At 39.1% G+C, this 15,741-nt stretch overlaps 2 protein-coding genes across 3 annotated transcripts; both read right to left on the reverse strand.

Moving 5' to 3' along the window:
- Positions 1 to 1,600: 1,600 nt before the first annotated feature.
- On the reverse strand, positions 1,601 to 10,059 carry elovl8a (ELOVL fatty acid elongase 8a). Of its 2 annotated transcripts, none has more exons than XM_086043388.1 (8): positions 9,875 to 10,059; positions 7,210 to 7,276; positions 6,944 to 7,131; positions 5,634 to 5,714; positions 5,472 to 5,528; positions 5,248 to 5,345; positions 5,041 to 5,168; positions 1,601 to 2,045 (listed from the first exon to the last, which is right to left on the reverse strand). In XM_086043388.1, exons 1-8 carry the CDS (start codon positions 9,878 to 9,880, stop codon positions 1,990 to 1,992), a joined length of 681 nt encoding a protein of 226 aa, XP_085899514.1. In that variant the 5' UTR covers positions 9,881 to 10,059; the 3' UTR covers positions 1,601 to 1,989. The 2 variants fall into 2 exon arrangements, with proteins under 2 accessions (XP_085899514.1, XP_085899513.1); XM_086043387.1 differs by having other exon boundaries at positions 5,248 to 5,362; positions 9,875 to 10,053.
- A 1,543-nt stretch (positions 10,060 to 11,602) lies between these two features.
- Positions 11,603 to 14,739, reverse strand: selenop2 (selenoprotein P2). Its single transcript, XM_086043933.1, has 5 exons — positions 14,606 to 14,739; positions 14,093 to 14,349; positions 13,705 to 13,917; positions 13,455 to 13,563; positions 11,603 to 13,052 (listed from the first exon to the last, which is right to left on the reverse strand). The coding sequence occupies exons 2-5, from the start codon at positions 14,317 to 14,319 to the stop codon at positions 12,726 to 12,728; spliced, it is 876 nt and encodes a 291-aa protein (XP_085900059.1). The 5' UTR covers positions 14,320 to 14,349; positions 14,606 to 14,739; the 3' UTR covers positions 11,603 to 12,725.
- Between the last annotated feature and the right edge of the window lie 1,002 nt (positions 14,740 to 15,741).

Raw genomic sequence — 15,741 nt, forward strand, 5'->3', positions numbered from 1 at the left:
CATGAAAAAGAAAACAAAAAGGACTCAACAGTGTTGTTACGGACAGTCACTAAAGGCGGCTCCGTGGAAACGCAGAAGAGAGCAGTGGTCTTTTTTTTTTTTTAAAGTACCCAACACAACACATAAGTCGGTACTTGACTCAGTTAGGCGTGATTACGGGGACGGACAAAAACACACTTCTGTCCTTCTGTCCGTCCTTTAAAAAAAAAAAAAAATTCTCATCCTCCGTCTCCAAAATGGGCGTCCGTCCGTGATGGACCATTCTGTCTCTGGGATGGAATGACCATCTCTGATCCTCTGTTTATGACACAGTTCTGCTCCTACAAATTTGCAGATAAGTCCGAACGTGTTTTAGTCACAAGATGCTACTGCAACAGTAAGGTGATAATCACATTAAATTTGTATTTGTATGAAGAAACATGAATATAAAACAATAAAATGGAAAACTGTAAGTCGTTTATCGGAAATGTCATAAACCTTTAATTTTCTACTACCTGCGACCCACTTTTGGGTCCCGACCCGCCGGTTGAGACTCACTGGTGCAGAAAAACTCACCACTTTATGGCTCTGCCATCAGTTTCCAATACACTGTTGGCTTATTGAGGTAGTAGGAAAGTTGTTCCTCAGTCACTACAGGTCAATCTGGCCAGTCCTTATCACTCGACTGTCTGGTACAGGTGTTAGTCCATTAAAGTCTTTCTCCTTTATTCAAGTTCAGCTTGAACTCAACTCAAATACATGCATGTAAACAAAAAATACCAGTACGTGTCACTCAAATCTATGACTAAATTACAACCATAAATAAGGCTAAATAATTAAATGAAATGCTAACGATGCCTGCCATAAAACAAAACACACAAACAGCAACTGACACTATCAATGCTAACATAGTAGTGTATAAAATCACTATCGATTTTTTTCCCCTAATTGTAACAAACCAGTTAGTCACCATGTTGAAAATGTGCACAATTTTCAAACAATTTAATTCTGTTCTAAAAATGTTTACTAATGACGGGACATTGTGATTTAGGAACATTGTTGAAGTGATCATTTGAGGATGTAAACACTTGCAGAGAAGGTGTTGAATATTGTTTCATATTTATGTTTCTTATTTATTGTGCGAAATCATCAGCGTCTTCACATTGATGAATATTGGCCTAAGAATATGATTGAAGGTTATTTGAGCAAATTTGTTATTTCAGAAGTGTGTTTGAGACCGGTACGACCCTTCGCATGAATCAGAATCCAAGAAGTAGCTGTCGGTTTCAAAAAGGTTGGTGACCCCTGCTCTCGGTGCTTCCTCTCAGAGATGTCATCAGCAAATGTGAAGGCTTCTCATACCACTTACGCACGTACACAGATAACCATCAGATTAAATTATATTTTAGCTCTAAGCGAATGGTTAAAATATGCAAGTGCGCTGCATGAATGAGTGGAATTCAGGGCAAATAGCTCACAGCATGATTCAGTTGAATGAAGAGTAGTGAAAAGTATTGTTTAATCAGACAGCTTTTTTTTGTGGGTGTAGGAGTTAAACACAAACCGTTTTAAATTTTATAAGCATTTAAACCTTGCCGGTCGAAGTTAAAACACAGACACATTTTGTGAGTGTTTAACACAAACATTTATTGCCTTTGCATCTTTAGTTTCTGACCTCGTCTTTGTTGATTTTGTATATTTGTATATTATTCATGGATGAAACAACAATGATATGCACTGTAAAAGGTTTTGCCCTTTGTGGGGATTGTTTTTAGACACGCCAGAATATAATTTGAGTTAACATATAAAACTCCTGAGATGAACTGTTGGATAGTACACTTACTCTCGCCCGTTCTTGCCTTCAATATAAAAGTCCTTTTCTCTCACACCTTACATTTCCTTTGGTCGGAGGTCTTTGATGTGAGGTAGCTATGGTAGTAAAAATGGCTGAAGAGTGCAATGAGGCTGAGAGCGTAGGCAAACACAATCAAGTTCAAGGTGTCCGGGTAGTCACAGTCGGCGAACAAGTTGTAAACGGTGTGAAGGGTTACCAGAAAAAACTGAAGCTGTAAATAGAGAGAGAAAACAAGGGTAAGGCGTGAGATCACAAAAAAAGTCACAAATCAAATCAAATCACTCACAGAGGTATAGATGGGATTCTTATCAATACAGACCAATTACATTATTTCCTGTTGGATCCCTAATGCAATCCTAGTGCAATACTGGTCTTAAAACGCTTAAGTGTGACACCTGTGCACTTGTGCAGTATTATAGTATTTTTTTTTAATTACCATATTATTTTTCAGGTGTGTGTGTGGCAGGGGGAGGAGGTATATTCATCAACATCAACATCAACATCCCCATATTGCAGTGTACACAAATGGGGTACAGGAGGGATCAAAATATGGCTTTGGGACAAAAATTACCATTTCAGATCATTTAGCTTTGCTTGTAGACCAGAAAATAATGTTTGCTGCTATACACAATGTAAAGATAACTGATCCATATATATATATATATGTATATATATATATATATATATATATATATATATATATATATATATATATATATATATATATATATATATATATGGCCCAGTCCCTATGCAATAGAATGGATTAATTTCTAATGATTGATGCAAAAATGGACATGTCCAAAATAAGCGCACCATCCAGTGGTCCTCGTGAAACACAAAAATGTCCACATATGCAGGCACAGCATTAGGTCATGAAATTGTGCAGCCAACTGTCAGTGAAGACTATTTGCGGGTCACCACTGAGGTCAGCATAATTACTGTTATATAATGGCAATGGCTCTCCACACTGACCTATATGATGTAGCCATACACAAGAGAAACAACAGCAGTCAGCATTATAAAAGACAACAGATGGTCCAGGAGTTAGTGGAGAAGCTGAGCTACAACTGTGACTACTACCAGAACAATGACCAACTAATCAGGAGTTCGTCACACATCAAGCTCCAAGACAAACAGTACACATCATTATCGAAAAGACGCTTGTTTTACATGTGGGCAGCTACTTGAGGAACTATAGACTACATTTTCTTTGTGCAACGAACTCCAAAATGATCTCAGTTTTGTGTTTACTGCTGGAGAGCTGATGCAGTTTCAACACTGTAGTGTGTAGAGCGGAGCACAGCACATGAGGACGATGAAACATTTGCTCAACGACTACATAAAAGGTGTCTTTTTATTTTAAAATTGCTTACTTTAATCAGAATCCCACATCACATTGTAGCCCAAGGCAGTGTTTCCCAACCAAGGGTGCGCGTACCCCTAGTGGTATGTGAGCAAGTTGCAGGGGGTACGTGGAAACAAGTAATAATTTATTTCAATACCCTGTGGCACATCCGTGCCAAAATCACAACAGCCGCATGGTAACTCAAGTGTCTCATTAAAGCTCAGATGACGGATGAAATGAAAGTAAAACTGCTAATATAGTGGGTATAGTTTTTAAAAAATGTTTATACGGCAGGTTAATTCTTTACTTTGATATTTTTTTATTTATATTACTTATTTATTTTCAAGAATTAAATGTTCAAATTAAGGAAAGAAATAAGATGGTTTTCATTAAATACTCAATTATGTTACATTTGATTTTTTGGAAATTCATCGACATCTGACAGTTTCCAATAGGAGCCAAAAAGGAGCAGGCGTAGGCTACTTGCCATAACTGGAAAGTAAGTACGTGTATGGACTTGTTTACCGCAGTTGAACCAAGATAGCAATTGTTTCAACAAAAGCCAACTGAATGGCTGGTGAAGTTCATGAATTTTTTTTTCATTAATGTCAGAGAAGGAGATGCTCATAACATTACATGTTATATTTAATGTTTATCAGCACTTTTTGAGGAATTTGGGGGATTTAAATGATTATTTTTTCCAATTCATTTTTGCTATGGCGGGGTCAACTGTAGAGTAAATATACGAGTTGTTTAAATAGATATATTGCTCCATCTTCTGAAGTAGTGAACGATTTTTTTTTTCAAAACTCCTGATCACAGATTGACCCCAAAAATGCTGATCGCGTACAGCCTACTTTGCATCAAGAATTCCTGTCTCTTGCATCCCGTCACACCTTTATTCTCTTTGTCAACAGTATGTTAACAATTCCTATCACACAACAATCACGCTTGTATCATCTCCCCATTGTAGACCAAACATTTTTGAAATACCACTCACACACTTTTTCTTACTTCTCACATCTCCTTCTCACAATCTGACTAAAACATAGGAGTATATTTGCCCTCCTCATATTACAAGATATCCTCAACAATTGTTATCATTTTCCGAGGTTGTATATATTTTTAAATATATTTTATTTAAAAAAAAAAAAAAAAAAACGTTTTGCAACCCTATCTAAGGCTGTTTGAAACACTCAGTCACCCCTACGACATGACCTGGGCAGGACTGTTTGACAAAAAACAATACTCATCCGAACAAATACCTACTTGAACAAGTATATATTCGAACAAATACCCATTTTGAAACTCACTCACTGAACCCTGTGACCCTTGTGGTATTTACTACAACACACACAAGAAACATAAACTGTGCTCAGGTTGCTATCCTGCTATGTTAGCCTAACAACTGTTAGCAGGTTAGCATTTTAGCTATTCTCTTTCACAACAGTACCTGACCATAGCGCACAAAGTAAAATCCTTATTGACCGGTCCTTGTACAGTATTTTCTGAACTCACAATGTTATCTTGAGATATGATAGCATATACCAACTATAAGCGTTTTAACCAGAGTCAATCAAAATTAGACCGATACAACACTTTTTGATGAGGCCAAAGTTCAAAATAGTTCTACAAACGCAACTGACAATAAATCCTTCACAAATGTGGGTTTTGGAAATCAAAATCAGCATCAGAATTTTTTTGGTTTAATATGCCATTGAGTTTACTCTATTTACTGATCTACAGCAACCAATTTTATCCAGTTAATTTAGTAGCCTACCATTGTGATGCCGCAATAAACATATGGAGCAAAGATCATAACATTTTAAAGCATACACACAAGGACATTATTACTAACCAGCTGTAGGATGGTGAGATAGGGTTTCCACCAAAGATATTTTGTCATACTTGGTCCAAATGCTGCGAGACCATAGTAGAAATACATTGCCACATGAACCAGGGAGTTGACAAGGCCACTCATGAAAGCTGTGGGCACATATGACACAAGGAGTATACATGTGTACGCTTAATATTATGTCAGCTTTGTGCAATTTTATGTACTCACATTGGCCACCTGGCGTGTACTTTAAGCCCACCCAGCAGTTCAAGATCATGGTGCTGTGATGGTAGACATGCAGGAAGGTCAGCTGCCTGTTCTTTTTCCTCAGGATGAAAAATATCTGATTTCAGGAAATAGACAATGTACCATTTGCATAAATAGACGCTGACAAAGGTTCCTTTCATTTAATTGCGGTCAATACATTTGAACCATCTGACTGTCATACTTACTGTGTCGCAGAACTCGATATATTTGGAGATGTAAAACAGCCAGCATACTCTGGCCATCTGCACAACATGGTCAGACACATGTTTTAGTTCATTAGAAATAATTTGAAAATCTGTATGTAATGAAATAACGGAAGTGGTGTGGTATTTAGGCTAGAGTATTACCCTCAAGGCTAGTGGACTGCTGCTGTAGTCAACTGGCTGGCACAGCAGACTATAATTTGCCATCCAAGAAGATACTGTAAACTGCAAAGACAGAACTTGCCTTTCAACTCACTATCACATCTTCCTTACAAAAGGACATTCAACACGTACATGTTATGTTTTTGTAAAACTTCAACATAAGCAGAAAATGGATCAACATGGGTAAAGTGACAATATATAGATTATGATATATAGTATGATATCAATAATAAAGCGGCAGAAACAAAGGTTATGCCGCAATGTCAGCGCTGTTGAATGTCATGAATGCCATGTTATCATCAGAGTTAAAGGGGACTATATAATTTGATTGACTAGTTTGTAAGTAGCCCCTTTAAATCAGTGTACAACATCTTACATTTGTACAACAGTTTAGAATATTAAAAAGCATGGCAGACGTGGTGTCAAACATTTCTCATGCATTTGCGGGTAAACTGAGAGCGGGCACACCTCCACTAGTTGTGGTAAATATTCCCCTGTAGTTTCAGCAGAACTCCTGAAGCCCAAGGTAACAAGTCAGCACATGGCTTTGGTGAGGGGTTGTGTCAGCTATGAGTGCCCTCACGTGCACGGGAATTTTTTTCACAACTCGTTAGTCACACCTTCTTTCTCTGATTGGTTGTTTTTCTTTGGGCACTGTGATTTTATCATGTGGGGAAAGTCGATTTAAAGAGATAAGTATTTCAGTTGATTAGGGTTTATTATTGTATGTCATAGAAGGAAGAGTAGAGGCTGCAGGCAGTCAATATTTTTCAGATAGCGTTAAGTTCTGTGGGCTTTCAGGGAGAGAATGAGATCCAAGAAGGGACCAAGGTTCTTAACTGTAGGAAAGGGGATGATAAAAATTTAGCCTTCCAAGACCAAATCCAAATCTGAACCTGAGCATGAACAGCGCTATTTCTTTTTTGAAATTATCATTGTAACAGTACCTCAGTAACAAACACACATTCACGTGTTTCAATGCTTTTGCACACATGAAAAGTGGTGGTTTCAAACAAAAGTTGTGAGTTGTGTTCGATCCAGATATAAATACATGCAGATGAAAGTTTAAATGTTCATCTCTTGTCCCGTATTCACCCTTATAATGTCAAACCCAATTCGTTTTGTCTACAGCAAAAATAAAGGAAGTGACCAAACTCTTTCTAATACTTTGGAGCAGGGAGTGTATTTGTTATTTGTGTCTTTTGCTCCACACCCACTGTCTGGATTTGCCTATGTGTCCATTTTTGTTGAGAATTAAGAATAAGTAGATAAAAGTTGTAACATATGAGTACCTCATAGAACATGTAGGCAGAAAGGCAGACCATAGTGAAATTGTAAACTATCAAGACAAGTTTGAGGTTGATGGGCTCCTTCCTTGCCATGAGCTTTGGCCCGGCCCAAACGATGAACAGGTAGCACATAATTATATAGCTGACAGGCACAGGGGAGTAGACCAGCAGCCAGTTTTCGATCCGCTTATCTAGACAGAGAAAAAGTACATCAAGAACATTTGCCAACAATATATTTGTGGCAAAAGGAAATTATAGTGAAAGCATACCTCCATTTTCCAGACATTCCTGGTAATATATATAGGCTTTTTGCCAAATGGTGAGCCCCTGGAAACCCTGAATTTGAATAGGAATCAAAAAGACATTATGCTACAAAGTAAGCAACCAATTAACACAATGAAATGAAGAAGTAAAAAGTAAATATTTGGAACAGGATGTCCTGTAAATATACCAGGCTACATGCTGTATTTGATATATTGTCCAAGTAGGTCTTTGGACAATGAACATAAAATGTTCTCAACACAACTGTGCTGCCATCTATTGTTTGGGTCATCTCTCACATGCTCTTTTCTCTCAGTTTGTGTTTTAAACGAAGCCTGCTCCATCAACCATATATATATATATATATATATATATATATATATTAGGGATGGGAATTTCGACTACTTTGCCCACTGACTAGTCTCAAATTTTATGTGCGACTAGTCGACTAGTTTATAAGCAAGAAAACTTGAAATTTAATACAGTGAATTCAGTTTAAAATGCAAATGTTTTGTGTTTTTACAGTAGAGTCTATTTTAGCCCAAACATTCAGGACAGTTTGTTAATTTAAATTCTATTGATGTAACAACAACTGACTGAATAAAAGTGAACAATTAAAAGAGAAATACATTTCTGATACATTTGCCAATGCAATGCATGGCATTTATTATGAATAATGTAATGAGTAATGGTACCGACTCCCAGTCCAGCAGGGTCTCATTCGCCAAATGTTAGGTGCATTATCATGCACACAGGCGACGGCTATATTTTCTAGTGCCCATGTACCCATCACACTCCGCAGGAGAGCAGCCAAGTTATCAGCTGTGTGTCTTTCCTCCAAGGCCCATGAAGCACACAGGTGCGGAGATGTCCTCCGTCCACATTCGTTATACACGTTAAATCATGTAAGATTTGATGGCAATGGACGTCCATCCGTCTGTAGTTATAGCATTGGCCACATATCTGACGCACTCAAACGCTCGTAGTATCTACTCTTTCATTTGGTTAGGGCTACTCTCGAGTTGGGGCGTTACTGTTTTGCGACTTGGCACCACGTACTTAGGCTCGATATACAGAATTCATTTTTCGAACCGTTTGCCCTCAACAAAAGAAAGCGGCAGCAAATTAGTTGGGTAATCTTTGCTGTGCGGTGAACATCGCAGCGCCTGGCTGGAACAAACGCTCTCATGCTCGTCTGCCTGGCCCCGCCGCCATCGACCTGCTGGTTCACATCGAGATTTACTTTGGATGTGGTTTCTCATCGCTCCGGGAGAGTGGTTGTAAGCGAGTTTATGCTTACAAAGCCTACAGACGAACTTGTTGTCATCTACTAATATTTCATCATAATTAATCGCATTTTTCAGTTTACTTGTAATAATCGCACCTTTGATTTATTGTAAAAAAATCCCTTGATTTTTCTGTCCCATTATTTTCTTGAATTTAAACACCCTTCATATGAATAAGAGGATTGATTTTCTTATGCAAATACTTTAGTAAAGGGAAGTCAACCCAAACATATTATTTTTCAAGAATATGCTCTATGCAAGCCCACTAGTTGAAACAAGGCATTCTGATAAATATTGCGTTTGTGGAATAAGAGTTAATCCATCTGTTTTTAACCATCACTGGGGTCGGCCATTTTGTCATGTCATGTCATGACGTTTGTCAACTGAAAATGACACCACACTGTTGCTCAGGGCTCAGGTGACGACCAATCACAGCTCACCTGTTTTCTGAAACTGAGCCATGATTGGTCATTATTTGAGCCCTCGGGGGTCATTTTCAGTCGACATAAGTGATAAAATAGCCGATCCCTGAGATGGCTAGATTTTGCTGCTTGACTCATATTCCACAAAAACAATATTAATCAGAATGCCTTGTTTCAACTAGGGGGCTTGCATAGAACATATTCTTGAAAAAAAATGTTTGGGTTGACTCCCCCTTCAATTGAAAAAACAAGCATTGGATTCAAGTCGCACAAACAGCTCCTCAGCACTTTCAAACACACACGCACACGCACACGCACGCCCCTACACACGCGTCCGTGCACGCACACACGTACGTTGGTACGGCGCATTTCCTGAGCGAAGACGAAACGATAGAGAGAGGTGAATTAGAGCGAGGCTGTTCACATCTGAATAAAGACGCAACAAAACACTGTCCTGCCATGTCGGCTCTCTTCAGCAAGGAATACGCCAGAAGAAATACATAAAGTCAAACCTATATTGTAACCCGCCATACCACGGCCTCCGAAGTTAAGGAAGAACAACTTTTAAGGGTTACACTACTATACTATTAATTGTTACTCCAGTCAATTAAGAGGCAATCGGTTCATGATTTAATTGATAACTTTCTTACTGTAAGCCATACAAAAATTGTAAAACACCTGTCCCTAACGTTCCACTGCATAATTTATACTGAATTATTATAACACAAACTGAGAAATGAAACAAAACTAACCCATAACCCTGCTATTTATGAAAAGTGGAAGAAAACCCACAGGACATCTACTACAATGAGGTGAGAGTTAAGATGTAGACCAAATATATTACCTAGAGAATTGTTCATAAAGCATACATACCGAACTATACCCTCAGCTGCCATCAAATAGTTTTTTTTTATCTATCTATCTATTTTATTGTGAGGCTTTTACTGTTAAGCAAGAGGACCTACCTCCATTCAGGCGGTGACTATTTTATTTTACTCTTCAGCTGCAGCACCAGTCAAACTCATGTTTCATTTCTAACGTCTGCATCTGTACTGTGGAAATCCAACTTGTCATTGAAGCATTTCCTGTTTTGCAACAATAACGCTGACATATTGCCTCCTAGCGACAGCTCCAGCTAGCTAGTTTTCAACTGTTCCAGTACATAATAATGCACCAATCTTACATACCTGAGACATTATGCCAGGTGCTTTCATGGGGAAGGCGTGGACATGTTTTTTCACATTAATTAGAGATGCAAAACAGTGCCACTCCCCCCTCCAAGTATCAAAATAATGTAACTTAGATATTATTATGAATTATAAATAATATTAAACATACTTGACCAATCAAAACGATTCTGAATCTGAATACCACTCATTGTCAATCCAAACTGAAGAATTTGTGGTAAAGCTCTGACCGTTTTTTTTTTTTCACAAGCCATTCAACAAAGTAAGTGTAGTACATATTTGTGAAGTAGGTGGAAGAACTTGATATGAGTCAGCAAACCGCCCATACAGGAATGTCCAGGCCCACACGGGAATCCCATTGTCGTACATGTCAGACTCATCACATCAGAATTAGGTCTTAAATTCACACTTTTTAAATTACAATTGTTCAACTTCAACTGAAATGTCAGTTACCTCAGGGGTCATTGTTTGTTCATGTTTTGGTCAGTTCTGCTACTTTGAAGCCACATCAATAATACTATGAAAATCATCTGATAGGCTATCGCCACAAAATCTGTGCAACCTGAAAGATGGAACACTATTGTTCTGTAAGGAACAGCTCTAAATGTATTTATATTTCAAAACAATTTTACTCATAGAAATAATGGAAACATTAATTCTATTCTGCCCTGTGGTCGACTTGCAAGTAATCCAGGTTATAGTCCCTCCGCAACCTTGATAATAGAAAATATATTTATTTAGAAAAAAACTAAAAGTAAGGGACCACAATATAAAATTGTGGCAACAGATTAGGCAAGCAGAACCACTGCATATCAATTTATTAGATTCCTGAGACAACTACTTCAGACACAAACTCTGTTTGTCCGCCCTCCTTCCAGGTTTGGAGAGGGGGCTCGGTGACGATGACCCAATTGGATATCGCTGAGATCTGGACAAGATCTGAGGTGGACCACCTACTTGGTGGCGCTGCTAGGAATATTTCTTCATTGGACAGAATTTCTCAGCGCAGAATTTCTCAGAGAGGGTTCGGTTTGGTGGCCTCCGTATTGCATCTCTGCTTCTTGCAGATGATGTGGTACTCTTGGCTTCTTCAAGCAGCGATCTTCAACTTCCACTGGAGTGGTTCGCAGCCAAGTGTGAAGCGGTTGGGTTAAAAATAAGCCCCTCCGAATCTGAGACAATGATCCTCAGTCGGAAAAGGGTGGAATTCCCAATTCCGGTCAGGGATGACATCCTGCCGCAAGAGCAGGAGTTCAAGTATCTTGGGGCCTTGTTCACAAGTGAGGGGAGGATGGAGCAGAAGATCAAAAGGCGGATCGGTGCAGCGTCTACAGGATAATCCGAACACTGTATGGACCCGTCGCGGTGAAGAGGAGGTTGAGCCGAAAGAATGATAATGTATACTGTATGTCTCTATCAAGGCTTTGGCAGTACACGTTTTTTATGGTCTTAAGATGAAAACGTTTTGGAAACCCTACTTTGGTTAAATCCACCAACAACTTTAGGCCTTGTGTACATTTGCTTTTAATTCCATTATAGCATGATAAAGCCTTAATGTACATTGAGATCCATGAAAGAAGAAGAAAAACACAGATTAATAATCAACAACAATGCGCAACTAATAACTTCTCTTAAAATCTCGAGATAAATAAGCCTCATAGAAAAATTACAACCTGTAGTGACGACAACGTTTTGATCCTATTTGCTTACAGCACTCTTGAGTTTTGCTGGGTAAATTACTTCAGACGCTTGAAAAGATGAATGTCCAGATGAGTGTTGAGATTGAAATACAAAATATTGAGTTATTGTCCATATTCCTTTGACTTGAATGTGCTGTTGTATGCCATCAAAATAATAAAGACAAATAAAAGGTCAAAAACCTCGATTTGAAAACAAACAAAACAGCCATGTGTCAAACAATTCCAATAGTGTTCCAAATCAAGCCAATTAGTCAGGTCAAATCAAGTCAAGTCAAGGTCTAAAGACTGTGTGCTTCCCAGGCAAAAAAAAAAACACCTCCTGCTAGGGCGGGCACTTCCTTTTAAAGGTAAAGGACCTCCTCACCTCTAGAGGGAGCACACTAAACAGAAATTATTACACAGAACAAATGAGAACTTTATGTCAAACAGAATACATAGAAATTGGCTCCTACACAACCCATTCATCTGGTATCCCAGGTTGCATTCAGAATTCGCAACTCCAATGAAGCAAATTAATTAAAGAAGTAACAACACCAACGTCATTGAAACTGCATGTGTGTGTGTTGTAAAATTAAACGTCAGCATTACTATAGGTAATTAGTCACTAATGAAGCACATGACAGACAGAAGGTTTAAACACGAAACACCACTGCAATGCACTGCATCCTCTGGTTTTGTCGTAGAAACAGCAGCTGTCATTCCGAAGCGTCTCTCCTCACACATCCGTCTCCAGCTTCCTGTAGCCAGGTTTGAGACTATAGACTTCATTAAGAGGAGCACACAGGGAGGAACGGAAGCAATTGTTCCCACACACTGGCAGAGGATACGAGCAGAGACAGCACAATCTGTCCAAAGCTTCACATCAGCCGAGCGGATCAATTTTCCGTTTATTTTCCCTATATTAACCAAAACCAAAACAACTTGTTGTCCTAATGATCATTTACAGTATGAAGACTGTGGTTTGAGGGCTGATGAGAGTGAGAGTGATGATGCTGCTGAGGGTGATGAAGATGACTGAGGCTTTGAGTTGCATTATGGTCCTGCTGATGATGTGACTGATTCCGGTGGTGATGATGATGATGATGATGACGGTCATGATGCTGAGTATGATGATGCTGGTGTATATGTATTTTTTTAGGAGTCTTTGTTATCATTTCGGAATCCTCTGTATCCACTTGATTTTTGGGTGATGCTGTGGTGTGGTTTGCCAGTGTATCATTCTTTGTGATGACACCATTCTCTGTTGTAAAATTAGCCTGGGGAAGATGGGGGGAAAAAAAACATGAACTATTGATGTGGTCTCTCAGCCGCATAATTTGGTTTTCAACTAAATAAAATGACTAAAAATATTAGAAACACTGCTCAGTATGATGCAGTGGAATTCCACACAGCTTCAAACTGTTGATACCGCTCTTCTAGAATATCTTATTAGATTTTTCAGTACTCAATGCAACACTGAACGATACTTGAAATCATTGTTTTTAATATGCACAGTACATCAACCTGTCACAACATGATGGCCATTCCTATTGTATTGGATCTTATATTGGAATGGACCAGAAGACATCATAAACACATTTGTTTCAATTATTTCACAGTTTCAATGTATTTGGTGTGTAACAATACCACATTTGCATATACTGTATGTGATCACTCACAGAGCAGTTACAGATGTTTTTATGGTAGGTGGCTCTGATGGCAGCCTCAACATAGGGGTAGTGCAGGAAGCTGTACGGCAGCACAATATGGAATGTGAGGAGACCACACCTGGGCAGGACATGAAGAGACAGAAGAATGAACTTTTGGACATTCGGAGCAAAACACTATATAAGAACATTTCATGTGTTTTTGAATCTCAAGTGTGTGGTCCAGTGAAAGACTTTCTTAGTTCTGAGCAGGCTGAGTTACCTGTCATAGATTAGGAAGTCATCTTTGTCACCCTCCAGCACCTCCCACACGTCGTTTTGAAAGGGAGTCTGCTGATAAACTGGAACATCAGGAGGCGCTTTTCTCTTCAGCTCCCAGTACATTGCTCTGGACAGAGGGTCTCGCTCATTAACTATCATGAAGGAAACCTCTGTGAAGTTGCTGCGGTTCAGCTTGTCACGCAGGCCTCGGATTCTAAAAATGGAGAAAGAGGAATGAGAGGCTCATTTTAGTTTGATTGTGAAACTACACCCCGAACTGGTCGCCACTGTCACTGAGCGGGAATCGATCCCACGCTGCCCGCACACAACTCAGGCGTGTGTACCACTACACTATCAGTGGACTCTATTGAATATTAATTGGTTCTTACTTGGAGGCCTGAGTGAGACAAAACTGTCAGCTTGCCTTCAGTAGTGCCACCACCACCACACTTCCTAGCAATGCCTGCATGGGTGCCTGTCCTTTTATATCCCAGTAGGGGGCAGGTTTGCAGATCCTGGTGCCTGCGTCCTCCCCCTCCACCAAAAGACTGGCTTGGGGGGCCAACAGCAGACCCGGCAAGGCCGCACATGTCCACAGCAGCAGGTGAGAGAACATTGTCCTCTCTGGATGTGGAAACAGATCCACCTGAGAAAGCATTTGCAGCATATTGCAGGGAATGCTGTTTCTTAACTGTGAATTGATCATCACTGATTTAGAACAGTAGCTGAAATCACACGTTTGGTTGATAGACTGCAATGGAAAGCATCATGATTGAATAATTTGAAACATTTTTTAATAATAATAACATAATTATTGTACATCATTATAAAAAGTAGGATTAGCATTTACAAAATAAATGTATTATATATATATTTTTTTAAGTCCAACCATAACAGCTCACCTCTGTTGAATCCTTGCTGTCCTTTTGACCTAAGCAGATACTTATACCTCTGCTGTTTTTGAAGCTTCTGGGGTGGACTCTTCCCCCAAAAATCAAACAAAGAGGTGGAGTAAAACACTGTCTGTAAACAGCGTAACATGTGTGTAGTTAAAGTGTTTTATCAAGTCCAAGGTCCTTGCCACTCACAAGTTTAAAAGTTACTTCTGTACAGTAAAACCTAAAAATAACAAATCCTCGTTCTGATCTTTAGCTTTGATTACCGGTATATGTGACAGACATCTAGCATACAGAAAAGTACTGAGGAGGATAATTTAACATTCATTTACTTGATGCATTAACCGCTCTATAATAACACAGATAAACAATCATTTGTTGTCTTCCTTAACTTTGATGACAGTGGAGGCAAGAGTATTGATGGAGTTTACTAGTTGTGCTTTGGAGGTGAGTCTCGACGAGTGACGACGAAAAGTGGGTCATGGACCCATTTTGTGTGGCTCGCGGACAAATAGTAAAAAATGACATGGATTCGGACTAAAAGAGACTAAGACGAAAGTCAAAGTGAACTGGACACTCGCAGGGGTTTTTGCCACAGTTTTCACTGGGACTCTGCAACTGGTTTTGCGGCAGTTCAAAATATGAATCGCATGATGTGGTGACATTGCAAATTGTAGCTCATTAAATGCATAGAATCTTTCACACAGACAAAAAAAAAAAACGATTTTGTGTTTAAAGCGAGTGAGACACAACTGCCCACCGGCCAGAACCAAGACCTAAAAATACAGCAGATTATAAACAGTACAAAAAAATTGTGTTTACAACAATACTTAAGCATATTTACAAATGTGTATGTACCCAGTGATGAAATAAGTGAAGCTGCTGGTAAACATTTTTGAGAGGTGTGCGCACGTTGCTGTCTATTTAAGTAAATGGGTCCTTCCACTTGAATGAGAGCAAGTCCCGTCTTTCAATATATCTCCCAATTTTGTCTTATCGTAGACGATGTCTTCTTTCTGTAGCAAGAGGGTCTGAGGAATGGTTCCACTGTAACTGCCAGGCCTCGAAAAACTTTAATGGAAAAGCAAACACGCAAGGTAGAACCAGGCTGTCTCGAGGTAAAACCAGTACAATGGAAAATG

The sequence above is a fragment of the Filicampus tigris genome, chromosome 10 (assembly GCF_054856515.1).
Source record: "Filicampus tigris isolate MCC_2025a chromosome 10, RoL_Ftig_1.0, whole genome shotgun sequence".
Classification (NCBI taxonomy): Eukaryota; Metazoa; Chordata; class Actinopteri; order Syngnathiformes; family Syngnathidae; genus Filicampus; species Filicampus tigris.

Bases quoted from the DNA above. Each gene is read 5' to 3' on its own strand.
- elovl8a (XM_086043387.1), bottom strand. The intron at 5,715-6,943 runs GTACTCATATGT...CTGTCTTTGCAG, and splicing joins CTGCCTACATGTTCTATGAG to TTTACAGTATCTTCTTGGAT. The intron at 5,529-5,633 runs GTAATACTCTAG...CATGTTGTGCAG, and splicing joins GCAGTCCACTAGCCTTGAGG to ATGGCCAGAGTATGCTGGCT.